This window comes from Colletotrichum fioriniae, assembly GCF_027942845.1.
Source record: "Colletotrichum fioriniae strain IMI 355084 chromosome Unknown scaffold_1, whole genome shotgun sequence".
Taxonomy (NCBI): domain Eukaryota; kingdom Fungi; phylum Ascomycota; class Sordariomycetes; order Glomerellales; family Glomerellaceae; genus Colletotrichum; species Colletotrichum fioriniae.
In genome coordinates, this window is record NW_027076837.1 from 5,617,821 (window position 1) to 5,639,334 (window position 21,514).

The 21,514-nt window shown below is 52.1% G+C and overlaps 9 protein-coding genes across 9 annotated transcripts; 4 read left to right on the forward strand and 5 right to left on the reverse strand.

Moving 5' to 3' along the window:
* Positions 1–943: 943 nt before the first annotated feature.
* N0V96_001452 (uncharacterized protein) lies at positions 944–1,189 on the forward strand (the record flags this gene model as incomplete). Its single annotated transcript, XM_053191911.2, has 1 exon — positions 944–1,189. The coding sequence occupies one exon, from the start codon at positions 944–946 to the stop codon at positions 1,187–1,189; it is 246 nt and encodes an 81-aa protein (XP_053050519.2).
* A 489-nt stretch (positions 1,190–1,678) lies between these two features.
* On the reverse strand, positions 1,679–3,469 carry N0V96_001453 (uncharacterized protein; the record flags this gene model as incomplete). Its single annotated transcript, XM_053191910.2, has 1 exon — positions 1,679–3,469. One exon carries the CDS (start codon positions 3,467–3,469, stop codon positions 1,679–1,681), a length of 1,791 nt encoding a protein of 596 aa, XP_053050518.1.
* A 758-nt stretch (positions 3,470–4,227) lies between these two features.
* On the reverse strand, positions 4,228–5,235 carry N0V96_001454 (uncharacterized protein; the record flags this gene model as incomplete). The annotated part of the gene is made up of 1 exon (XM_053191909.1): positions 4,228–5,235. The coding sequence occupies one exon, from the start codon at positions 5,233–5,235 to the stop codon at positions 4,228–4,230; it is 1,008 nt and encodes a 335-aa protein (XP_053050517.1).
* Positions 5,236–6,361: 1,126 nt separating this feature from the next.
* On the reverse strand, positions 6,362–8,266 carry N0V96_001455 (uncharacterized protein; the record flags this gene model as incomplete). The annotated part of the gene is made up of 7 exons (XM_065756236.1): positions 6,362–6,750; positions 6,818–6,826; positions 6,878–7,278; positions 7,341–7,397; positions 7,454–7,880; positions 7,934–8,112; positions 8,160–8,266. 7 exons carry the CDS (start codon positions 8,264–8,266, stop codon positions 6,362–6,364), a joined length of 1,569 nt encoding a protein of 522 aa, XP_065615476.1.
* A 517-nt stretch (positions 8,267–8,783) lies between these two features.
* YEY2_1 (Valine--pyruvate aminotransferase) lies at positions 8,784–9,680 on the forward strand (the record flags this gene model as incomplete). The annotated part of the gene is made up of 1 exon (XM_053191907.2): positions 8,784–9,680. The coding sequence occupies one exon, from the start codon at positions 8,784–8,786 to the stop codon at positions 9,678–9,680; it is 897 nt and encodes a 298-aa protein (XP_053050515.2).
* Positions 9,681–10,780: 1,100 nt separating this feature from the next.
* N0V96_001457 (uncharacterized protein) lies at positions 10,781–13,137 on the reverse strand (the record flags this gene model as incomplete). Its single annotated transcript, XM_065756237.1, has 10 exons — positions 10,781–10,953; positions 11,022–11,126; positions 11,186–11,270; positions 11,331–11,444; positions 11,507–11,643; positions 11,667–11,751; positions 11,829–11,962; positions 12,116–12,375; positions 12,465–12,595; positions 12,979–13,137. 10 exons carry the CDS (start codon positions 13,135–13,137, stop codon positions 10,781–10,783), a joined length of 1,383 nt encoding a protein of 460 aa, XP_065615477.1.
* An 808-nt stretch (positions 13,138–13,945) lies between these two features.
* N0V96_001458 (uncharacterized protein) lies at positions 13,946–14,814 on the forward strand (the record flags this gene model as incomplete). The annotated part of the gene is made up of 4 exons (XM_065756238.1): positions 13,946–14,193; positions 14,297–14,444; positions 14,570–14,670; positions 14,748–14,814. 4 exons carry the CDS (start codon positions 13,946–13,948, stop codon positions 14,812–14,814), a joined length of 564 nt encoding a protein of 187 aa, XP_065615478.1.
* A 666-nt stretch (positions 14,815–15,480) lies between these two features.
* Positions 15,481–16,553, reverse strand: N0V96_001459 (uncharacterized protein; the record flags this gene model as incomplete). Its single annotated transcript, XM_053191904.1, has 4 exons — positions 15,481–15,795; positions 15,860–16,358; positions 16,411–16,439; positions 16,521–16,553. 4 exons carry the CDS (start codon positions 16,551–16,553, stop codon positions 15,481–15,483), a joined length of 876 nt encoding a protein of 291 aa, XP_053050512.1.
* A 2,824-nt stretch (positions 16,554–19,377) lies between these two features.
* N0V96_001460 (uncharacterized protein) lies at positions 19,378–21,102 on the forward strand (the record flags this gene model as incomplete). Its single annotated transcript, XM_053191903.1, has 1 exon — positions 19,378–21,102. The coding sequence occupies one exon, from the start codon at positions 19,378–19,380 to the stop codon at positions 21,100–21,102; it is 1,725 nt and encodes a 574-aa protein (XP_053050511.1).
* Positions 21,103–21,514: the final 412 nt, after the last annotated feature.

Here is a 21,514-nt window from a genome sequence, read left to right on the forward strand (position 1 = left end):
AGGCTTTTAAATAGTTATCACAATGCTTAAGACATTGACACTTCTCATCAACTTACAACACCACTCAGAATATGAACAGCTTCAAAGCCGTCACCAACAAAGCTCGTATTCATCTCGTTCGGTCCAAACTCCGAGATACGAATGGAGCATACGGGGAGTTATGACAAAGAGAATAGCTTTGAAAAGTCAAAAAGATACCGGTGATAATTGATTCGGTCTCTCCGTCCGCGAAACCGAAAATTTAGGCGTTCAAACATTGCATGTAAACTTTTGTCAAACGGTCGGTGGAGCCTTGAAGCCGAGAACGTCGGCAGCCATTCACTCCGATCTTTCCCAATGATGTTGACTTTGTAGTATATACTGTACCGCCAAATGAAGGAACGCACGGAGGTGCCGTTCATTAGAACCACCAAGGTTGTTCTATGCATGGAACTGACGGGAAGTCTATTTTACTTTAGCGCAGTTGAGGATAAACGCCCAGCCGTATACAGGATCACCAACTGGACCGAGCTGAGGACAGCCGGGGCTTATGAGGTGCGTGTCAACTGTCAGGTACGGCTGCGCACTTGCATTAACTTTCGCGATCATACTATAAGAAAAGCTATGTAATTTACTAAACTTTTTCAACGTCTGGGCGTCATATCCCGCCCAAGCCGAAACACAATTATCGCGGAATTCCTTGGTCTCTATCCGCCGTCGTGAGAGCCCCATGCAATTAAACTACCGTGGGATACTCGGTCATCACGGCAATGACGCGGAGCCTCGTTGATACGGCAGTCTTCGATAGACTCCTCATGGTTCTAGTCGTATAAGTAGCCTGAGTAGGGACATCACAGGTAGTACATCAACAGCTTACTGAAATCACGCCTTCTTCTCTATCTACGACGACCTTGAGTATCCAATCAGTCAAAATCCACGCTCTTTACCATAATTCATATTCATCATGCATTCACTCTCTGCCGCTCTTCTCTTCGTCGCCGCCCTGGCCGGCCACTCTATGGCTCAAGCTTGCACCGACCAATGTGCAGACGTCTTCGCCGTAGCGAGCTCAGAATGCCCGCACCTCGGCAACACGAAAGAAGACGCCGATACCCTCAACGGCCCCAAGATGAGCTGGAAGAACAACATCTGGTCCACGCGCGGCAAGGACGGTGCTGTGGTCGAGATCGACCCAGAGCTTGCACTCTGAGAACATTCGGCGGCCGAGACGATTTCTGCGGCATCTGGATCGGCGGTAAGGAGGAAAAGGGAAAGGGAAATACTGAGGTCAAGCAGCCGAACGCGCTGTTGCAGATTCCCTTCAACGGCGGCTGCTGCAAGATTGACAAGGAATTCTGCAAGGATGGTGCTATCGACTGGGCGCAGTTGTTGAGAGTGAAGAAGGGGCCTGATGCATCATAAGCATCAAAAAGGATGCCACGTAGTGGAGGGTTTTGTTGAACGAAGATACAAATATTTGTGAAGATGAATTCTGTGTTCTTTTGCATGTTTAAGTCACGAGAAATTACCTCGCTATACTGGACCGTTGCAACCTACATGGCTTCACATACAATAGCTTACTCGATTGATACTTCACCTGCAGTATTTCTTGCATCCTGATTGTCTGAACCAGCCGAGTCTATTCCCGAATTCATCATTTCAATAAACATCTTGAATTAGCCGGCTTGTCGAATCTTCTCTACTTCGCAACTGTGTATCGAATATTTGGCTGAGGTGGCATCTTCATATCCTTGCCGAGAAAGTAGTCGACATGGTGAGATTGCATGTACCCCTTCAGAGTCATTGCATTGCGGTATGCAGGATTATGAGCCAAAGTATACAAGCGAACATCGCTCGGCTTGTCAGTCGTGAAGATGAGCAGCTCATCGGCAGCTCCATTCGTGACGATAACCTCCTCTCTCCAGTCACCAAGAATATCACCGATAAAATTAGGATATCTGCCGGCAGTTACTCCGCCGAAATCGCTGACTCTCAAGATTCGAGGAAGGCTGTTGGAAGTACTGGGGTTTTCCCAGTCCCACTTCTCAAACTTGCCATCGTTGAAAAGTTCGAGTAGCTCGTCTCCATCCCACCAAAGGCCCAAGTGGGGCCACGGGGCGAGCTCAGTGTCCGACTCTGTGAGCTCGTTCTCTTTGGCGTTGTAAACTCCTGAAAATGACCACACTTCCATGCCGGGGCGGGTGGGGTCAATATCACCGATCATGCCGCGGGCTACGTCGGTCACGTTGTCACCGACGTGTTTCCAGATGATCTCGCCAGATGAGCCATCATAGTAGTACTCATAGATGAGATCTGGGTTTCGTTGCTGTACACCGTACCCCTGAAGCCCTTCACGATCGGGGTCAATCTTGGCGAGGTGGAAACGATCGCCGTGGATGATACCCTGATCTCCGAGGGTGTATCTCTCGGTGCCGTCTCCGTTCAGTGCAAAGCCAATCTCGAGGACCTCATCCTTCCCGTTCCCGTCGAGGTCAATGATGCGCGTGTTATGCCCATCGGGAAAATTCTTGTCGCCCCGATTCCACTTCCACTTCTGCTTCAGAGATGTGCCGTCAAAGGTCCAGGTCACATACATCAAGTTGAAATCACCAGATCCGATGCGATTCTTCATGTATGCCACGAGATGAGGTGTCTCTCCGTCCAGGAATCCGGCACCAAGACGGGCGGCGAGGGGTCCGTCGTCGATGTAATCCGTAGGGACTGAGGCGGAGGCTCGAAGAGCCCCCGTGCGCCCGTCCAGAATAGCCATGGACTGGTGGTTGTCCGTTTCCCCGTCATCAAATATCTTCCCATCTCCAAAGACAACTCCATTGGCGATCCGGATGGCAACTTCGGCACGTCCATCACTGTCGAAGTCGAAAACAGTGACACCATCCCAATGGCCAACGTCAATTGTCGATGACCCCGGCTCTATGTTGTTTTGATTCTCGCTATTGGGGCCGAGGCTGACTTCCCAGAGGAAAGTCCCATTACTGGTGTAAGCCTCGATGGTCTGGGGCGAAGTCTGTCTGTCAAGGACGTAATCCCACTCGCCATCTCCGTCAAGATCGCCAACCCAGACGAACTTGACAGCGCCACCACTACGGATAGGAACCCGAACAATCGGCTCGACCGCGTTCTTAGCAGGTAAACTAAAAGATCCGCTGGTATCTTGTTCTTTGCTACCAATGACGGGCCGTACAAAGTAGGTGTTGACTTCATTCGGATTAGCGGTAGAGTCAAGGAAGTTGGTGCCGCCTGTGAGGACTTCGTCGTTGAGTTTTTTCGGTGAGGTTCCCGTGTCACGATAGACGTTGAAGCCAATCCCTGATGGGTCTAGTCCAAGAAGACGCCAGGTAACCAAGATATCTTCGTCGCTTGTGCGCACAGCTACTACCCCTCGGCCAAGGTTCTCCAAGGGCCGGGCAGCTTGTGCCAAGAGAGCGCTAGACAGAGCGAAAGAGACTGAGAGAAGATTGAGGAACTTCATAATATTGACCTTTCGAGACAAATCTGATGAGTGATGTGGATGTTTCGACCTATCTTGTTGTCTTTAAAGCACTTGGACGTACATGTATTGACTGAGCCGGAGCATTGGGCCATAGAGCTATTTATACTGACTTTGTCTATACGCACACAGACTTGCTGATGCCGTTCACCTGAATCATCTCGATCCAGTCCGAGTTCCCGTTAGTCACTTCATTTTGGTCGTTGCCAGGCTCATTGTCTTGATCCCGCAGTTTCCCCAGGTTCGCAGCTCGGTAAATGACACGGGCGATTTACCTGATGTAACCACGGCAATTCCATCAATGTCAGGCTTCCATTGGAGGAGTAATGTTGCCCATAGAATTCAAGTGGTTGCCCGAGCCACTTATCCCGAATCAAAGCTTCCACAATTAATGCGACTGTCAGCGGCACTCAATATCTCGGTTCAATCGAGCCGGAAAATCGGGCTAATATCCAACAAGGGTCATTCTCGCCCCGTGGGGAAGACACACATCCAAGTTGTTCCAATGCACCCCTCAACTCTCAATGCTAGTGTCTAGGAATGGTACACCCATCATTTGGACTTAGCAGTTGTCTGAGGACTTTTCGCCTTCTGTCGTCTTGTGATTGATGAATAAGCCAGAATGGAGAAGCATAGCGTTAGATTGATGTGGAAATGTACTAAGAACAACACGCCCACTATCTTTAGTAAACCAACATCATTTGAAACTTATCTTGAAGTGACTAGAGCCTCTTTTCCGTCTACACCTGCTCCATGATCTTTCCAACATCCTTCTCTGCACTTTGAAGATCTGCATGTACAAGGGCTTCAACCCATGGACCCCTAGGAATGAACAGTGCTTCAAAAGGATTAGGCCCAATAACGAAGCCCGCCGGCAACATGGACATCGGATCAATCACCTTTTTCTTCATTGTGGCCGGATCAGTCGTCTGCTCAAGCCGAAATGCCCAAATGAGCCGGGCAAACAATATCCACAGGCCTTCTCTACCTACATGTCTGCCTGGACAAAGTCGCCTTCCGTATCCAAAGGCGGTCCTGGGCAAGTCTTCGTTCTCGATCCATCTCTCAGGTCTGAAGTCGTCGTAGTCCGCGCCATACACCTCTTTGTCTCGCGTAATCGCCCACTGGGAGTGAATTATCGTCGCTCCTTTTGGGATCCTGTATCCTTCGTACTCATCTTCCTCAACGGCCGCGTGGTCTAGCCCGGCTGGTAGGATAGGTCGCCACCGCATCACCTCTTCGATCATTGCGTCGACATACGGCAGCTTCTCCCGGTCTTCGAAAGCAGGCAAGCGATCATGGCCAACGACTTCATCAATCATGGCCTGAGCCTTGCCAAAGACACGCGGATACGTCAGCATGGCAACGACGAACCAACACAGAGTGGCGACGCTGGTATCACCGTTGGCTAAGGTCAACGTTCCCACAACCCACGCCTGCTCGGTCTCACACATTCCCGTATCCGACATATCAGTGCTGCTGGCAATTTGTTTGCTCAGGTTATATCCAGGTCTCTTCAGCGCGCTACGAAAATTGCCCAAATAATGAGCCTCCTCGCGCTCGAAGAGGACCTTCGCTGCTCGTTTCCACGGAGAAATGGCGTAAGGAAGATGTTTCAGCCAAGGGAAGGTATCGTACCATGTTGGTGTAGTCTTCAAGACTACCGAAGTTGGGGCGACGTCGAAAAATTTGATTTGTGCTTCATGCTCGGGATTGCCCCTTAACAGCCGATAGCCCCAAGCTATCATGCTCACGTTGCTGGATGCTGCGCGTCGAAAGTGCCAGTGAGGGTTCACAGCAGCTCCCATTTGCTTCTCGCCACCTTTTTCTTGTATCTCTGACAACAAATCGTTCAGCAGCTGAAGCGATTCCAACTCTATCAGAGGATGATACGGCGCCACGGAGCGAGGGTTGAGTCCCTTAGCATGGAGCCGTTGATGCAGCCGGAACTGGGTATCGTACTGTAGAAAGAGAATATTGTAATTGTTACAAACAAGCTCCCCTGCGCAAGGACTGAATGTGCGCCCTGAATAGTTGCTTGCTCGCTTATTCAGAAGATCGTGGGCCGCTTCGACTGTCGTTAGGACGATGTGGGACTGTCCGCCCTTTTCATAATGCACGATTGGTCCGTATAAGTACTTCCATTGGTAGTGGGTCAACCAGTTGAAGCATACGTCTGGCGCATTGAAGAAGTTTCCAATGATGGGTAATCGAGGCGGTCCCGGAGGCAAGGGAAGATTCTTCTTTGTTTTTTGCTGCGAGTTTTGTCGAATGTGTGACACTAGTAGATAGAGGACAATACTGGCGAAGGCGAATACGAGCAAGACCATAGACATTGACGTACAGATCGAAGGTGCATATCTGCCGCCGAGAGGTTCCATAGTGAGTTTCTTGTTGAGTTCCCTTCTAGTCAATAACTCAGGGTAAATCGGAGAAGGGGTTAGAAGACAACACGGAACATGAAGGGAAAGCGCGTTCAAATATCCACCCTTATTGAGTTAGTAGCAATATCCTCTCATTTAATGCGAGTTGTTTATCCTTCATGTCGTGAAACATTATATGCACATCATACGTATGACAAGAGATTGGGTTCTCGTGTCAAGAGCCTTATTTCTCACTCGCATTTCGTGCAACACAGTCACACGTAGACGACCGCATATATCACTTCAGCCATCAGCATACTGAGGTCACATAATTGGCCAGGAAATGAAGGCAACTCGCAAGACTTGTTCACTGAGACTGTGATATTATCTAGTGCAAACACAGCATACCTAATTGGCCGATGACAGACGATAGCCCTCTGCTACTCCTTGCCTGGAGCGTAACAGCGCATACTCCTGTGAAGCACAACAGCAGCCAAGTCAACTTCCCCTCTCAGACGCGCTCCGTGATCTCCACTCCTCCAACAACATCAAAGAACGCATCGGCCAGGTATCCGCCACGAGACGTCGGCTTCCCGTACTTATCGGTAGCCATGCCCGCGATCGCGGGAGCAGCCACGTCCCGCATGTAACCGGCGATCCCTTCCTTCTTGAACTTCTCCGCAAACTGTTTGGCGTGCAAGCTCAAGCCCTGCGTGGCCCAGATTGGCTGTACCTGCCACACGATGCCCATTTTTGCAATGTCCGCGGGGAAGGTCTCGACTTCTTCCGGAGAGTACCCGCCCTTGCTAAAGTCGTATGCGCCAGTGTATCCAAAGGCAAAGAGGCGGTTTGGGTAAGCCTCTCTTAAGGCGGTATGGAATTCGTGCATGTCTTCCTTGTCTGTGACGTTGTTTGTCAGCGTACACGGGCTTCTAGAGGCATACTCAACCTTGGCTGTGAGACATACTTGGTTTATCTACATCAAGTTAGTCAGGTAATTAGGGGTTGAGGGGCTGGAGGGACCTACCCTGACGACTCCATGTAACGTCTCCCAAGGGCGCTGCGAGAATACATCGGTCAATGACAGCCTTTGTACTCCAATGCCACATGTACTGGCCAAGAGGTGTTCTTGGAAGCTCCCAGTCAAACGTGATGTCCTTCCCGACGATACGCTTGGCGGTTGCTCGCCGGTCTTGCAACGCTACGATTTTGTCTCCAATCTCTTCCACGTATGCATTGTACTGCTCTCCGGTCGCTGTGGACTTGACAGCCTCGTCAAATGTCATCAATCCAGCCGAGGCTTTCCACTCAGTCTTGACTGTCAGGTAATCTTTTCCAGCAATACTTCCAGCATCCAGGGCTTGGATGAAGGAGGGAACCACTTTGGTTGCTCCCACAACATAAGCGTGATCTCTGGGGTCAATCACACTCGAGAAAAGTTAGCCGATGTACAAAATCCAAGGAATTTTCTCGCTGGCTGCTCATCCTACCTTGTGATGAACTCCGCATGGTCACTATCACATCGGCACAGGAGCATCGTGTCCGCCCTATTAGCCCAGTATTAGTCAGTCTTCTCTATTGTCTTTGGACAAGTGTGACCGACCCCATGGTATCAAAGGTCATTCTGACGGTTGTCAACCTTGACAAGTAGTCCGACGTAGGGATGATAGTCCGACCCTCGCCGTTCGTGAACTTCTTCAGACCCATGGCAAGATCATCGATGTGTATCATGGCAACTCCAGCTTCAACAAAGCTGCGAACCAACTTCATGCAGCCAGTCAGCGTCCCGAATCCCATATCGGCATCGGCAACGATAGGCAGCATGTAGTCGATGCACTCTAACGACTCTCTGTCGGTTTCAGAGTATCTCATCCGCAGCTGAGTCTGGCGCTGGTCATGGAAGAGTTGTGTGTTGAAGATACGTTTTACGACGGATGGAACCAAGTCTGCGGGATAGTCTGCATGGTCTTCGCCTGGCCAAGTTGCCTGCGACAGTCCACAGAGTGCCCCGGATACGTAAACTGTCTGCACTGATCATGAACAAGTCAGCAAACCTGACCACGATTGGTTCGAGAGTTCCTACTTGAGTTGGCCATCTCTTTTGCAATGAGGGGCTCGGTTGTGCCAAAAGTCAATTCATAGGTGCCATTGTCATTGTGCTCGTTGAGGATGCGCCATAGCTTCCTACCCTGAACGCTGGATGGGTACTCAATCTTGAACCCAATGTTTCGTAAGGCGGCAATTGACTTCGCCGTGTACGGCCTGATAATTCTTAGCATTTTGACTCACTCCAGTTCAAGGCAATATACCTCTTGATATGCTTCTGTCTGTCTGATTGCCACCATGCCTCGATTTCACAGACCGCGGCCGTGAAGGCCTCGCTTTCAGACTTGACGTCGCTCCACTTGGGGGACATGTTGTTCAATGTAAGTATTTTGAGAAATTGATTTCCTAGATTTCTTTTTGCCGGTAAACTGGGAGACCTGCTCGCTGCCACCTCTTTTGCCACGACTGGGACATGGTTTCTTTTGCTTCCTTCTCTTCCATCCTGCAGGACCCAATCATCAGTATCTCGGTCACTTCAGCCCGGTCTCGAGATATCGCGGGTAAGGAAATCCGATCTTCCCTTATTTCCTATCAATATGATGCATAGATGAGCATGCAACATGCCGTTGATCGGATAAGTGATAGGGATGAGGCCACCCATCGGCACCGTCGGGGTCCCGTCGGAGCCTCTCGCCTAGCGCCCGACGAAGCGGAGAGGACCCCGGCAAATGTCGGGATCCATCCGATAAGATCACTGCTGGGAGGCCGAGGAGGGTCATAGTGCCTGCTTATACTTTCGAACAAGTGAACTGACAAGACCAAGTGAGAATTCCGAATCATTTACGGGAACATTAAGCCAACTACAGCTTACATGGATTAACTTCATCATGGGAAGCAACACCACTGCGACGCCCCCCAGCCCCCCCTCGCTCATCAATCTGCAGCTGGGCTGGCCGTCCCCTCGACTCTTCGCAGCAAGCGCACTCTTAGACGGCGCAACCCAAGTCCTAACTTCGGAATCCGAAACCGCCACGGCGCTCATCTACGGCCCCCACATCGGTCATCCTCCTCTCCGGAAGAGCATCGCAGAATGGCTGTCTTCCGTCTACGGCACCGAGATAGACTACGAGAGAATCTCCATCAACAACGGCGCGTCTGGCAATCTGGCGAATGTGCTGTTGAAGTTTACAGACCCGCTATACACACGCAAGATCTTCATGGTCGAACCGACGTACTTTTTAGCCTGCCCAATTTTTGAAGACAATGGCTTCCAGGGCAAGCTCGCAGGTGTGCCTGAGAATGATACAGACGGACTAGACATTCCCTTTCTGCGTCGCGCGCTGGTCACTGCCGAAACTAAGGCCGTTCAGGATGCTGAGAAACTTGGTAGACCCGACATCCCCACCATCAAAGTGGGAAAGGTATACCCAAAAGTTTACAAATATGTCATTTACATCGTTCCAACCTTTTCGAACCCCAGCGGAAAGACGCTCTCTCTGCAGATCCGCAAGGACCTTGTCGCTCTCGCCCGAGAATACGATGCCCTTATCGTATCAGACGACGTCTACGACTTTCTGAGCTGGCCCGAGGACTCGTCCGCTCCAGATGATGCAGTCGGAGCCGTGCCGCCGAGACTCGTTGATATAGACCGCGAAATGCCCGGCTACAGCATATGGGGAAACACTATCAGCAATGGGTCTTTCTCCAAGGTCATCGGGCCCGGTGTCAGAGTTGGTTGGGCGGACGGCTCGCCGGCATTCGCCAAAGAATTAGCGGAGGTGTAAGTCTTCGGCTCTGAAATTCTCTATGCAACCAACCAAATAGGCACATAATACTACGGTACTAACTCCTGAGCAGAGGATCTTCTAGCTCTGGCGGCGCACCTTCCCATCTCACATCCACTTTTGTCGATAAGATGCTTCGAAGCGGCAGTCTGCAGACACATATCAAGAAGACCCTCATACCCACATATCGTGAGAGGTTCTATGCCCTTATGACCTCTATCCGCGATCTTCTTGTTCCATTGGGTGTCACCGTGGAAGTCAGTGACCGAGAAAGTACCGCGCAAGCGATGGCAGGAGGCTTCTTCACATACCTCCGACTTCCAGAAGACCTTCCGGCGGCACGAACAGTGGCAGCCATAGCCTTGAAAGAGAAGCTACTCCGCGTCGCATTCGGACACATGTTTGTTGTCAGTGGAGACCAAGGGAGCATTCAGAGAGCGGAGTCGAAGGATGGCTTTTCCAGATGCGTCAGACTGTGCTGGGCATGGCATGAGGTAGCCGAGATCAAAGAAGGTATTGAAAGACTGGCTGCTACTATCTTGGATATCAGATCTAGGTTGGAAGCCGGTGAGGACATGAGTGAGCAGGTCTCCATCGGAATCAGGTAGTCTCGGACAACATGGACTCTGTAGTTCAGCACTCGATTCTTAAGAGCCCTTCAATTTGAGGTACATCAAGTTCAGATCCCTTGAAGCATAGGTGGCAACTGCGATTGAGATCTGGCATGGATCACGCCTGTGTCGACATCAGATGCAATCCGATCAGGTATCCTCAAGTAGGTAAAGCAGACTATACTGTGTATGTGACGCAAAGCCAGTATATTTCCCATAGCAACCACTTGCGTATCAAGCTTCATGCGGCTGGTCAGCATGTTCGATCAGCATGTACTTGATCTCGGAGCGTTCAGGCAACATATATAATAACTAATATCAACTCGATATAATCCTTGCAGACATTTCTCTCCTTTCATCTATCGCCAGATGTTCCAATAGCCCCCCAGACCTTTGAGGTAGGTAGCATAACAGTGTTAGGTGTAACTTCGAGCCTCGAGTACCACCATGCACGTCCGACCCTGGGTTTACCCCTCCAACACTTGCTGCTCAAATGATACTAGAAGAGTTCCTAACCGGCTCAATAGCTCCAGAAAGTCTACCCTCCATCTCCTTCTCCTTCTTATCGGCCTTCCCCTCCACGACAGTTTCCGAGGTAGGCTGTTCACCGGCAGCATGCGCTTCTCGCCGCAGTTGACGCTTATGCAAGAAGTCCGCAATGACTGGAGAGTTTTTCTGTCAGTTTATCCTGAAGGTCACATTTGGTAGTCATTAAAAGGATGGCACTTACGGACCAAAACCACGGCAGCGAGCGCGAATGACAGGATAGAGGGGAAGCCTCGCTCGAAAGTGGGTGCCATGGTCTGTGGGAAGATGAGGATAGGCAAGAAAGAGTCTACGTCATGTCAGTCAATTATTAAGTAAACGGTCTATCGCCCTAGATGGTTTACTCACTGGTTGCGTAAAATAATCCATTCATGCTGGAAATAGTCAGGGCACGCTCTTCCGCATTCCCATTGTTCACCTCATTCGCCCAAGTCTGTGTGCCGGTCAGTATCACCAGTCTCTTGCTAACCCTTCCATCTCGGCACCGGCTTACCCAAGTGACAGCCGTGACATAGCCGCAAGAAACGAGGAAGAAACCGGCTACTCGCGCAGCATCCGTCGGCGGGTAGGCAGTGAGGATTGAAGAGCCCACAACAGTCGTGCCCATCTTGGATTGCCCGCCGCCGTCAGTAAACCTAACCAGAGATCCATCACAGGAGCGCCACTTACAAGAGGTCCAATGATCCACAAAGGTCTGTTGCCAGTCAGGTCCGACATGAAGCCCCACGCAAAGTCCGTGGCCATGGTGACGAGGTTGGCGCACGCCGGGATGACGTTCCGTTGGGTGACGCTGTACCCGTTCTCGCCTAAATCTTGCGTGTCAGTTGACGTTGAATAAACATGAGAATCTTGGCGGGGCTCGTCGTACGAAGGTAGATAGCAAAGTAGTTGTTGGCCTGGCACGAGTTGCCGTACTATGTGGCGGACGAAATGTCAGAACGGTCAAAAGCCTCCAACACAAGATGATTCCAGGTGCATTGAAATAACTTACAAAGATGTACATCAAGCACAAGATCCACCAACGCCAGTTCCCAAACATGCGTTTGAGGAGCTTCAAGTCCACAACTCCCGTGATCTCCGCCTTGCCCTGCTTCGCCGCGCGCTGCATCGCAATCTGCTTGTCCTCTTCCGTGATGTACCACGCGGTCGTGTTATGCGGGTAATCAGGAAGCAACCACCACACGGACAGAGCAACCGGCAGGGACATACAGCCGCAGACTATTTCCCTCACTCGTCAGCGGTCTTCTCTGTTCAGAATAGGGTGAAATCTTCACTTACCGATATACATCCACCTCCAACCCGCCATACCTAAATGCCCATTCAAAGACTTGTGAATCCCAGCCTGCAGAAACCCAGATGTCGCCTGCCCGAAGAAGCCGGTAATGTGCCAGATGGCCACGCGCTTGGCGAGCTCGGGCTTGGTGTACCACGATCCAAGGAGGAAAATGATGATGGGCGAGAAGCCGGATTCGAACAGGCCGATCATGAAGCGGAAGGCGTACATGTGATTGCTGCTCTGGGCCGCGGCTTGAGCGAAGCTGTTGAGTCACGAGAGAATGTTAGTATTTTTGGAGCCAAGACTTCCTTGGTCCGTGGTGCGTGTGACAAGGAAAGGACTAAGACATACGTGAAGGCCGTCCATCCAAGTTCGCAAAAGACGATACAGTAACGAGGGCGGATCTTGAGGGCGATGAGATTTGAGGGAATTTGCATAATAGCAAAGGCGATGGTGTAACACACTGCATATCGATCAGATCGCTTCGATTGACCACGTATCTATATCCGCACAGGGGCTAACTCACTAAGCATGTAAGTGTACTCATTTCCTTGAATATTCAAGTCCTCCTTCATCCCACTGACGTCTATGATTTTGTGTTAAGCCCATAGCACCTTCTTATCGTGGGTTGACAAAACATACAGGCATTCATGATGTTACTCTGGTCAATGTATTTCATCCACTAGATCAAATCAGCCACCGACGACTCTGAACACAACCCAGTGCGGAACATACCCAGCCAAGAGTGGCGCAAATCAGGATGCCAAAATCCAGCTTCCGAACCAAAGCGCGCTCCTATTAGCCCCAGTCAGTTCCGGTTCCCTCCATCAACGCTCTGAGGACATGGCTTGGTTGGTGGCCATACCTGAGGGCTCTTCAGATGCTGATCAGCGTCCCAAAGGTGATAGAGAACCTTCCTCCCCCAAGAGACATTCTGAGGCGCATCCTCGTGGACGCCGACACCGACGTCTGATGCCGTTGAGGTGGCCGAGTTGACCTCGTGGGCCTTCTTCTCCCCATCCATGGTAGCAAAGTGACGATGTTCTACAAGCGAAAGGGGTAAACCACTGTGCGGACTTTCAAGTTCCTTTTGGGAGGGGGGGTTAAGGGGATAGAGAGCTGTCGAGTTATAAGTCAGACCGAGATACACCGTGAAGTTTTAAGTGTCCCCTCAGCTCTGCAGTCGATATCGATACTACCTCGCCCAAGGACCTCCAAGCCCCGGATCAAGATAACCAGGAACAACCCATCCCCCTTGGCAAAGCCTCCCCCAACCGATATCAGATCGGCCATTGCTCTCCTAGGATAACATGCGTTCATCCCCTATCCCAGTGCCGGCAACACGCGGAAATTCTATCAGCATATCGCGTGTCAGTGGGCCATCGGCATCCTCCCCGCCCCATGTCCCGAAGATAAGCTGCAGGCGTGCCCATGGACAATGGGGTGCGACGTCGTCGGACAATGCCCGATCTCTTCTCCCCCGCACTCTTATCGAAGTCACCCCCGGATAAGGGCCATCCGCTCCGTCCGGTAAATCGGGCGCTAGGAGCCGACTTTCGGGATGATGGGATGAGCGGGGTGGTGTAAGTCAGGTTCGGCTTAAGCTTGACGGAGGTCGTATACAGCCACCCGGATGCAAGCTGCTGACGTTCTCGATAACATTCTTTAATCAAGCAAACCTGCCAGTAATCCCACCAAACATACTGCTTTGCAGCACATTATTCTCTTGAAATTCGTTCTCCAAGCATCTCAACATCATCAAGATATCAGAACTTGTCCTCTCGATTAACATCCACGCAGCCAACCCCCAACCCCCTCTACCACCGCTCAAAATGTCCTCACCCACAACCCACGAGCAGCAGCTCGCGCTCGCCCGCGAAGCCTGCCGCCCAAATCTCGTCAAGAACCTCATGCTCCAAAACAAACTCGCCCACTCCTTTGGCCTCCGCGTCGCCTTCTCCACCGAGATGCCCCTCGTCGCCAAGCGCGCGGGCTACTCGGCCGTGCTCATGAACCTCGAGCACATGGCCATGAGCATGGAGACCATGAAAGACATCGCCGTCTCGTGTCTGAATATTGGGTAAGGCCCCGCTGCCACCACCTGTCCTTGTTTCCAAAGAAAACCCAAACCCCACGCGATACTGGGCAATAGAGTCTGTGAACTAATGGTATGGCCGAAAAAGCATCACACCAACCGTAGTCGTACCAACATGCGCCCCAGAATGGATCTCCCGCTGCCTCGACTCCGGAGCCCAAGCCATCATCGTACCGCACGTAAACACCGTCGAGCAAGCAAAGATGTGCGTCAACGCATCAAAATTTCCCCCTCTGGTACGTTGCCTTTTTCCAAACATCTACCTACAAGTAAGTGTTCGACGAAAATCTGCAGGCGCTTACACGTGAGGACGAATCCGTAGGGCCACCGGTCCGTAACCATGGTCACGGCAATGACACAGTACACGACGACGCTATCCTACGCGGCCATCGCCGAGGTAGTCAACGACGAGGTCCTCATCATGCCCATGATCGAGACCAAAGAAGGCGTCGAGAATGTAGAGTCAGTCCCCCAAGTCTGACGCCACGAGGGCAGAGTCCTATATGGAAAAAGTCGTTAGAGGTTAATCAGAATCACAGAGCCATCGCCGCAGTGCCGGGCATCGATGCCTTGTTCATCGGCTGCGCAGATCTCTGCATGGAGTAAGTAAATACTCATCCCGCCGTAGAAAATGAGACACGCATGAGATTTCGAGACTGAAGCTGACGTGTGGTTTTCCTCAGGCTCGGAATCCCTGGACAATACGACTCTGAACTCTTCCACTCCACCGTTGCGAAAATTGCAAATGCGGCAGAGAAGGCAAGCGTAGATGGACGCAAGGTATTCGTGGGACTCGGCGGGCTGGAACCGAGACCAGACCTCCTGGAGGAATTGGCGAAACGGCATGCCCCCATTCGGTAAGTGTTTCTTTCGCGTCGGTGTACCGTCGTTTGAGGGGGGAAATCGCTCACATCGTCAACCTCAGGTTCGCAATGGCAGGCCGTGATCTGGCCATTTTACTCGCAGGCATGTCAAAACAAGCGGCGTCAATGAACGAAATTTCGAATAAACTCCAATAGGTATTTTAGCCAGCCCCAAAGAAGAAAAAAGCAGACAAGGGAACCTCCCTAGCAAAAAAGACTATGGCCACTAAAACATGAACCGGTCAGATCCGAACTCCGCCGATTTATTCCCCGGCTTCCAATACCCGGATAGCAAACCATTCTCCTCGCTCGCAATGCAAAAGAGGGTAAAATGATATTTTGAAAGAAAGTCGTGTCGTCGTTGGTAAGGTGTAGAGCTTTGTGTTCGGTGAAGGCGTGCGCATGAAAACTACTCGTCTCTCCATTCATCTTCGGCATTTTCGACATTTCTGAGCGAAGATGGCTCGATCCGGCCGGAACTAGGGCGAATACGGCCCCGTTGTCCCTCCCCTGTAGTGCCATAATGCGGGTTCAGGTCGCTGTACCTCACAATGTCTTCAGATTCCTCACCACTGTCGAGCGCTGAATGTGTGGAGATCGTAGTAGTGAGGAGAGGTCTACGCTGGCGCTCTTCGATCGGACGCTCTGAGAGATGGCTCCAGGGTTGCGCCCACCATGCGTGTCTCCAGTTGCTGGCACTCTGCATAAACAGCAGCGTCAGAACCTGTGACGAATGTCTAGTTAGCCCAGAACGGCGGTGGCCCGCTATATATCGATATCAGACATACCTGTAGCACACCAACGGTGATGACGATGCCCAAGTCGATGGAGGAATTCCGCACCGTTGCGTCCCTCCACGGTCCGATGCAGGCAGTATCGCGACCAGTGATCTCGGCACAACGGGCATTAGCACCGAATGGCCAACCGCGGTCCTTGACGCTGTTCAGACCACAGCAATTAAGGCTGTCCTGGATGCGCCGGATGGTCGACTCATCCTTGGCGACAAAAATGCGCTGCCAGCTGGTGGACAGGGCGCAGTTCAGGCCATCGCCGGGAAGAGCGGTTTGCAACAGAATAACGGCGACAGCGGTGGTCAAGATGCCTTGAAGTGTCTGGATAATGGTAGGAAAGAGCTGCTCGGTTCGAGCGAGAGAGTTGCTCGCATTGAATAGCAGGCGCGGGTAGTAAAATGCGTTGATAGTGCCAAGGATGGGTAGCAGAATCGGAAGAAGAGACAAGAAGGGTGAGATGGGAAGGGTGAGATTGGTGCTCGTAACGTGAACGACGCTGTGAGAGTATTAGCAGAGAAATTTGCGGTCGGTGATGTTTGAGAACTCACATGGCCGTCGCCAGCAGTCCGATGCAGATCTGTACCAGTATTTTCGTTAGATATCTGCTTGATATAATTCATTTCGATGGTGTTAGTTGGCGTTGGCTGTTGGGGCTTACCAGTAGAAACACTACGCCCGGATTGACCCCCATGATGAGCTTTTGACGACGAACAAGCGCGCAACAACACCAGATCGCTTCCGACTATTGAAATGGAATAACAATCAGTGTATGGGCATCGATGAGATGGGCGTCTGGCTTCACATGTGAATAAGTAGTAGACGAAAAAGAGAGAGCGAGAACTGGGAAGAAGAAGAACGGGAAGAGGGAGGGTGTGGCGCCGTTCGTCGCCCCTTCAAGGGACCCCAAGGGACCCAAAGGTGCCGATCGCTGCGCTGGGGTGGGAAGCTGCTTGATGCGGCCAAAATCGAACATGCCCATTTGCGGCACCGGCAGCGTTGGCAGCGAGCAAGCGCCCACAAGCACCGACGCCAGACGGCATCCAGCCGTCCCAAATCTTCCCAAAAGGACTTTACTGTAGTCTTCCGACGTCATGGCTCAACCCTCCGAGAAGCTTATTCCCTCAAACTCCAGCACGCCATAGGCTGGAGGCACTTTCGTACGAGGAACCAGTCATCTCTACAAACTGGGTGAATCTGCTCTTGGGAGCACCCTGGATGACTGGATGCCGCCGTGTAGCACCAGATGGACACACCAATGCTGGAGGCCCAACACCCAGTGTGTCAGTGTGCCATCCAGAGAAGAAACAGAGAAAGTGTGTGTGTGCGAATCTGCGAGAGACTGTTGGACCCCGCATGCCGTGCGACCAGCGACCACATTCACGGAGGCGCAGGACGCCCATCCCGCAACCCTCCAATGCCGATCCAACGTTCTTCCAGCTATTTCTGACCCGGATGTCGAAGGCGAGGTGTGTTGTCTTGATTATATCCCATGCACTCGTCCATCAAATGACACAGCAGAACTGATTGTTTTCTGTCGTTGCCGCGCTGTCCACCTACAGCCTTCCGGCGGTGTGTCGGACGATGGATTCGACTCCAACCACCTCACTCTCTTCCTGGTGACGAGAGAGGCATACAGGCAGGCAGGCAGGCAGGCAGACTCCTCGCGCGCATCAGTCTTTGAAGGAGTGTAGGGTAAGCTGATGATGACGCCAGCGGCAGGGAGGCAGCTTTCGGGAAGCTGTCCAGCTGTCCAGGCTTCTCCATGGCCCCATCGAGATGCTTGCTACCCTTGCAGTAGTGCTCCGTGCGTTTGCGTTAGCCCTCTCGATGGCTCTTTTTTTCGCACATGCATCGCCAGGTCAATAACTCTCCGAGCTGCATTTGGTTCGCCTGCCAATGGTGGTGAGGAATGCTTCAAATTCCCAGGCCCATCCTATCGTTTGCGGCCGCAGGCAGGAATAAGACTAAGACATCTCCAAACGTTCTCGCCCGCCTGAAGGACTTTGCGACATGTCGCTACCCAAGCATCAGGCCCGATGCTTGTATCTGCCTGCTGCCTGAAGATAGTCTTTCCAGGACACATCCCACGAGACGGAGAACTTGCCAACTTGAATTTGAATGAGCCAAAGACCAAGGGGCCTAGATGTGCGATTTTTGACACCCAAAAGCCGAAAATTTATGTTGCGAGACAGAGGGGCACCCTGAACCGAATAATTATTGGAGGCCGACACCAACTCTGGCCAGACAAGTCCATGTGCCACGGTACCAACTAACACAAGCAGCTAGCTGTCTCCGGTACGAGCGTGGGGTTGTATTGGAGCAGGGTCGCACAGAACTCTGCCTGAAATTTCCATAGATATTCGGTATGGCCATCCAGCCGCATGCCAGTACCGTAGTCGGCGAGGTCCACAGCGTTCAATCGAGGTTGGAGACAGAAGGAGATGCCACGAGGTCCGGGGCGTAGCAAGGAGTTTGGGGGCGGAAATCACAACGGTGGAGGAGCTTCAACTTGCAGCATGGGCGGACCCACAAGGCTGAACGAGTGTTTCCATATGCCGCCCGGCTCCCAAGATGCCCAGTCGGTACAAAATCGCCGAGGTGGAGAATGATTCCGGCGAGAGAACCAGCTTGGATGGGAACGCTGACGACGCTGCATCAGGGAGTTCGGGTGGTGCCGTACTAGTCTTGGCTTCTCCTCGAAGACGACCCTTGAATCACAAGTGTCTTGGGGGTCTGACTGGTTGTATTTACTGCTCGAAGCATCGTCTGACATTGCCCAAGAAGTGATCGAATGATTGAGCTCAGATTCTCCAACTTGAAGCCACGGAGAGCATCGTCCGTCAGTCCCAAGGCGCCATCGAAAACTGCCAATCACCATTATGGCAGTCGATTGCCAGGCAGGCATGAAGAGACCGGGCATGATAATGGGTAGTCCGTGTGCTGCAAGCCAGTCGAGGCCGATGATCAAGCGCCATCTGATGGTGGTGTTCGTGTGTTGAGACGAACTTGTGCTTGACCAGGAGCTGTGGGCTCCAAGCTAAGGGAACACTGGGAATCGCGAGGACCTGGGAAGACTGAGTACCGGGACTTATGTAAGCTATCCTCTAACCAAATAAGGGAGAGAAGCTGGAATTCAATTCGTCAAAGCTGCTGGAGCTCCCCGCCAATCTAATCTTAGCGTCTCCACTCCGCAACCCCTCCATTGGAGAAGGTGCGGCTGGTGTGGCAGCAGGAGCTGAGCTGATGGGAAGGAGGGGCAACTTTAGTCCACAGCTTGTTCCTGCCACCTGCAGTTGCGTTGCTGCTACCTTACGCGGCGTGCATCAGCCAAGATTGACGTCGTCGTTTTCCGCCATCATCTTGCCGGAATTCCTGTTTGCGACCACCTCAATCTCTCCCTCTTTAACATCTACACATACCCCGCGTACCCAGCGGACATCTCGAGTCAGAACCATCGTCCTCCATTCCGGAAGAGGCAATCCAAAGAGACAACCGCCGTAGATACGTCACTAGCAATGGCCTCACTAACTTCAAAGTTCGCCAACCTCAATCCCTTCTCCAAGTCGGCGCCGGAAGATGAAGAGGAGCTTGGCGATGCGACCGATAACACCACCTTGGCCGGCGGAGGCCACGCTGCACGCGACTCCGACCTTAAGCACCGTCTCCGCGTGAGCCGTGCCATCAAGTCTTTCCTCGTCGATCAGAAGGCCATCTCCTCCAAAGAAGCAAACGTCGACTCAGAACAGCTCACCCCCGAGCTGCAGGCCCTCGTTTACAAGCCTCACATCAGTGTGCCCCGCGAGCTTACTGATAGATCCCACCCATTGCCCGAATACTTCATCAGCTCCAGCCACAACACCTACCTCTTGGCCCACCAGCTTTACGGAAGCTCTTCAGCAGAGGCCTATGACGAGACTTTGCGTGCTGGCGCACGATGCGTCGAGATCGATGCCTGGGATAACCCCGACAACAAGGACGAGCCCAAGGTCACCCACGGATACACCCTCGTCTCCAACATCCCTTTCCGCACCGTCTGCGAGACCATCCGAGATGTCGTCGACCAAGAAGCCAAGGAACCTCATCCCGCTGCGCCAATCCTCCTGTCTCTCGAGAATCACTGTGATCCCGAGGGTCAGCTTCGCCTGGCATTCATCATGAGAGAGGTCTTTGGAGATCGCCTCCTTAGTCAAGCCATCAGAGAGAAGGGCCACGCCGAGCAAGAGGGCCAGGCCAATCACGTCCGTCTGGAGGAACTCGGCAACAAGATTGTTGTCATTGTGGAATATCACTTCCCTGGGGAGGCCGACGATAGTAGCTCGAGCTCAAGTGATGATGAGGAAGAGGAAAAGAAGGCCAAGAAAGACTACAAGGAGAAGAAGAAGGCTGCTCCTGCTTCGCTGATTGTCCCGGAACTAGAGGCACTCGGCGTCTACGCCCAGTCCGTCAAACCCATCAACAATTCGTGGTTTGAGGAGGTTCTACAAGATGCGCCGCACCACCACCTCATCAACGTCTCCGAGTCTGGACTGGCCTCCCATCTGCCGACGCACGCTGAAAAAATCTCCCGCCATAATGCTCATCACCTGATGCGTGTTTTCCCCAAGGGAACTCGTATCTCATCCAAGAATCTCCATCCCGTTCCCTTTTGGGGAATTGGTGCCCAGATCTGCGCCCTCAACTGGCAAACATTTGGAGCATCAATGCAGCTCAATGAGGCTTTATTCGCTGGTTCCGAGGGTTTCATTCTGAAGCCCGCCGAGCTCCGGCCCGGTGGCTCGGGCCATCTCGGCAATGGAAAGAAGCGAAAGCTCCGTCTGCACGTCGGCGGTGCCACCGACATTCCCGTGCCGTCCGATCGCGACGAAGACGAGACGATCAAGCCCTACCTCACGTGTACGCTTGTGCACCCTCATGATCTCGACATCAAGCCTCCAAAGAGGAAAACGGCCGGCTATAAACAGCACAAGCTGACGGGCTTCTTGCACAAGGGAGAGAACCCACCGCCCACCGACCCGCTATGGGACGAGGTCCTGGAGTGGGAATACCAAGACAACGAAATGGTCTTCTTGCGGATGCTCATCAAGAGTGATGACAGCTTCTCCAAAAACCCAATCTTTGCTGTTGGCGCGGTACGACTATTGTACACGATCCCGGGTTGGGTCTTTATCCGCATGCTTGACCTCAAGGGAAGAGAAACCAAGTGTTCCATCCTTGTCAAGTTCGAAGTTGTCGACGCGTAAAACTAGCCATACATACGCTGACTGTTTTGGTCTTGAAACTTCATTAATATACCACACTTGCAATTACTTACCCGATCACTGCAAGGACCGATATGCGATTGAGCCCATCGTAGCTAGGCCACATGAATTTCTACTTGGCTAAACAGCATATTCACAGAAGAAGACATCAGATGTTGCCATAGAATTTGATCTAGGTTATAGACATGGCTTCCCTCACACGCGCGCATCATACAACACGACCGACGGCACATGGCAAGACCTCGTCCCGATCCCGAGCCTCCCCCGCCAAGAAACCGCCACCGTTGTAGCGGGCTTTTAACCTCAAGACAGAGACATGAACGGCGTTTAGGCCTATGAGGGTTCCGAGGCATTGGGGCCATTGCTACCAGCATCCGCGGTGTGGAGATCGAGT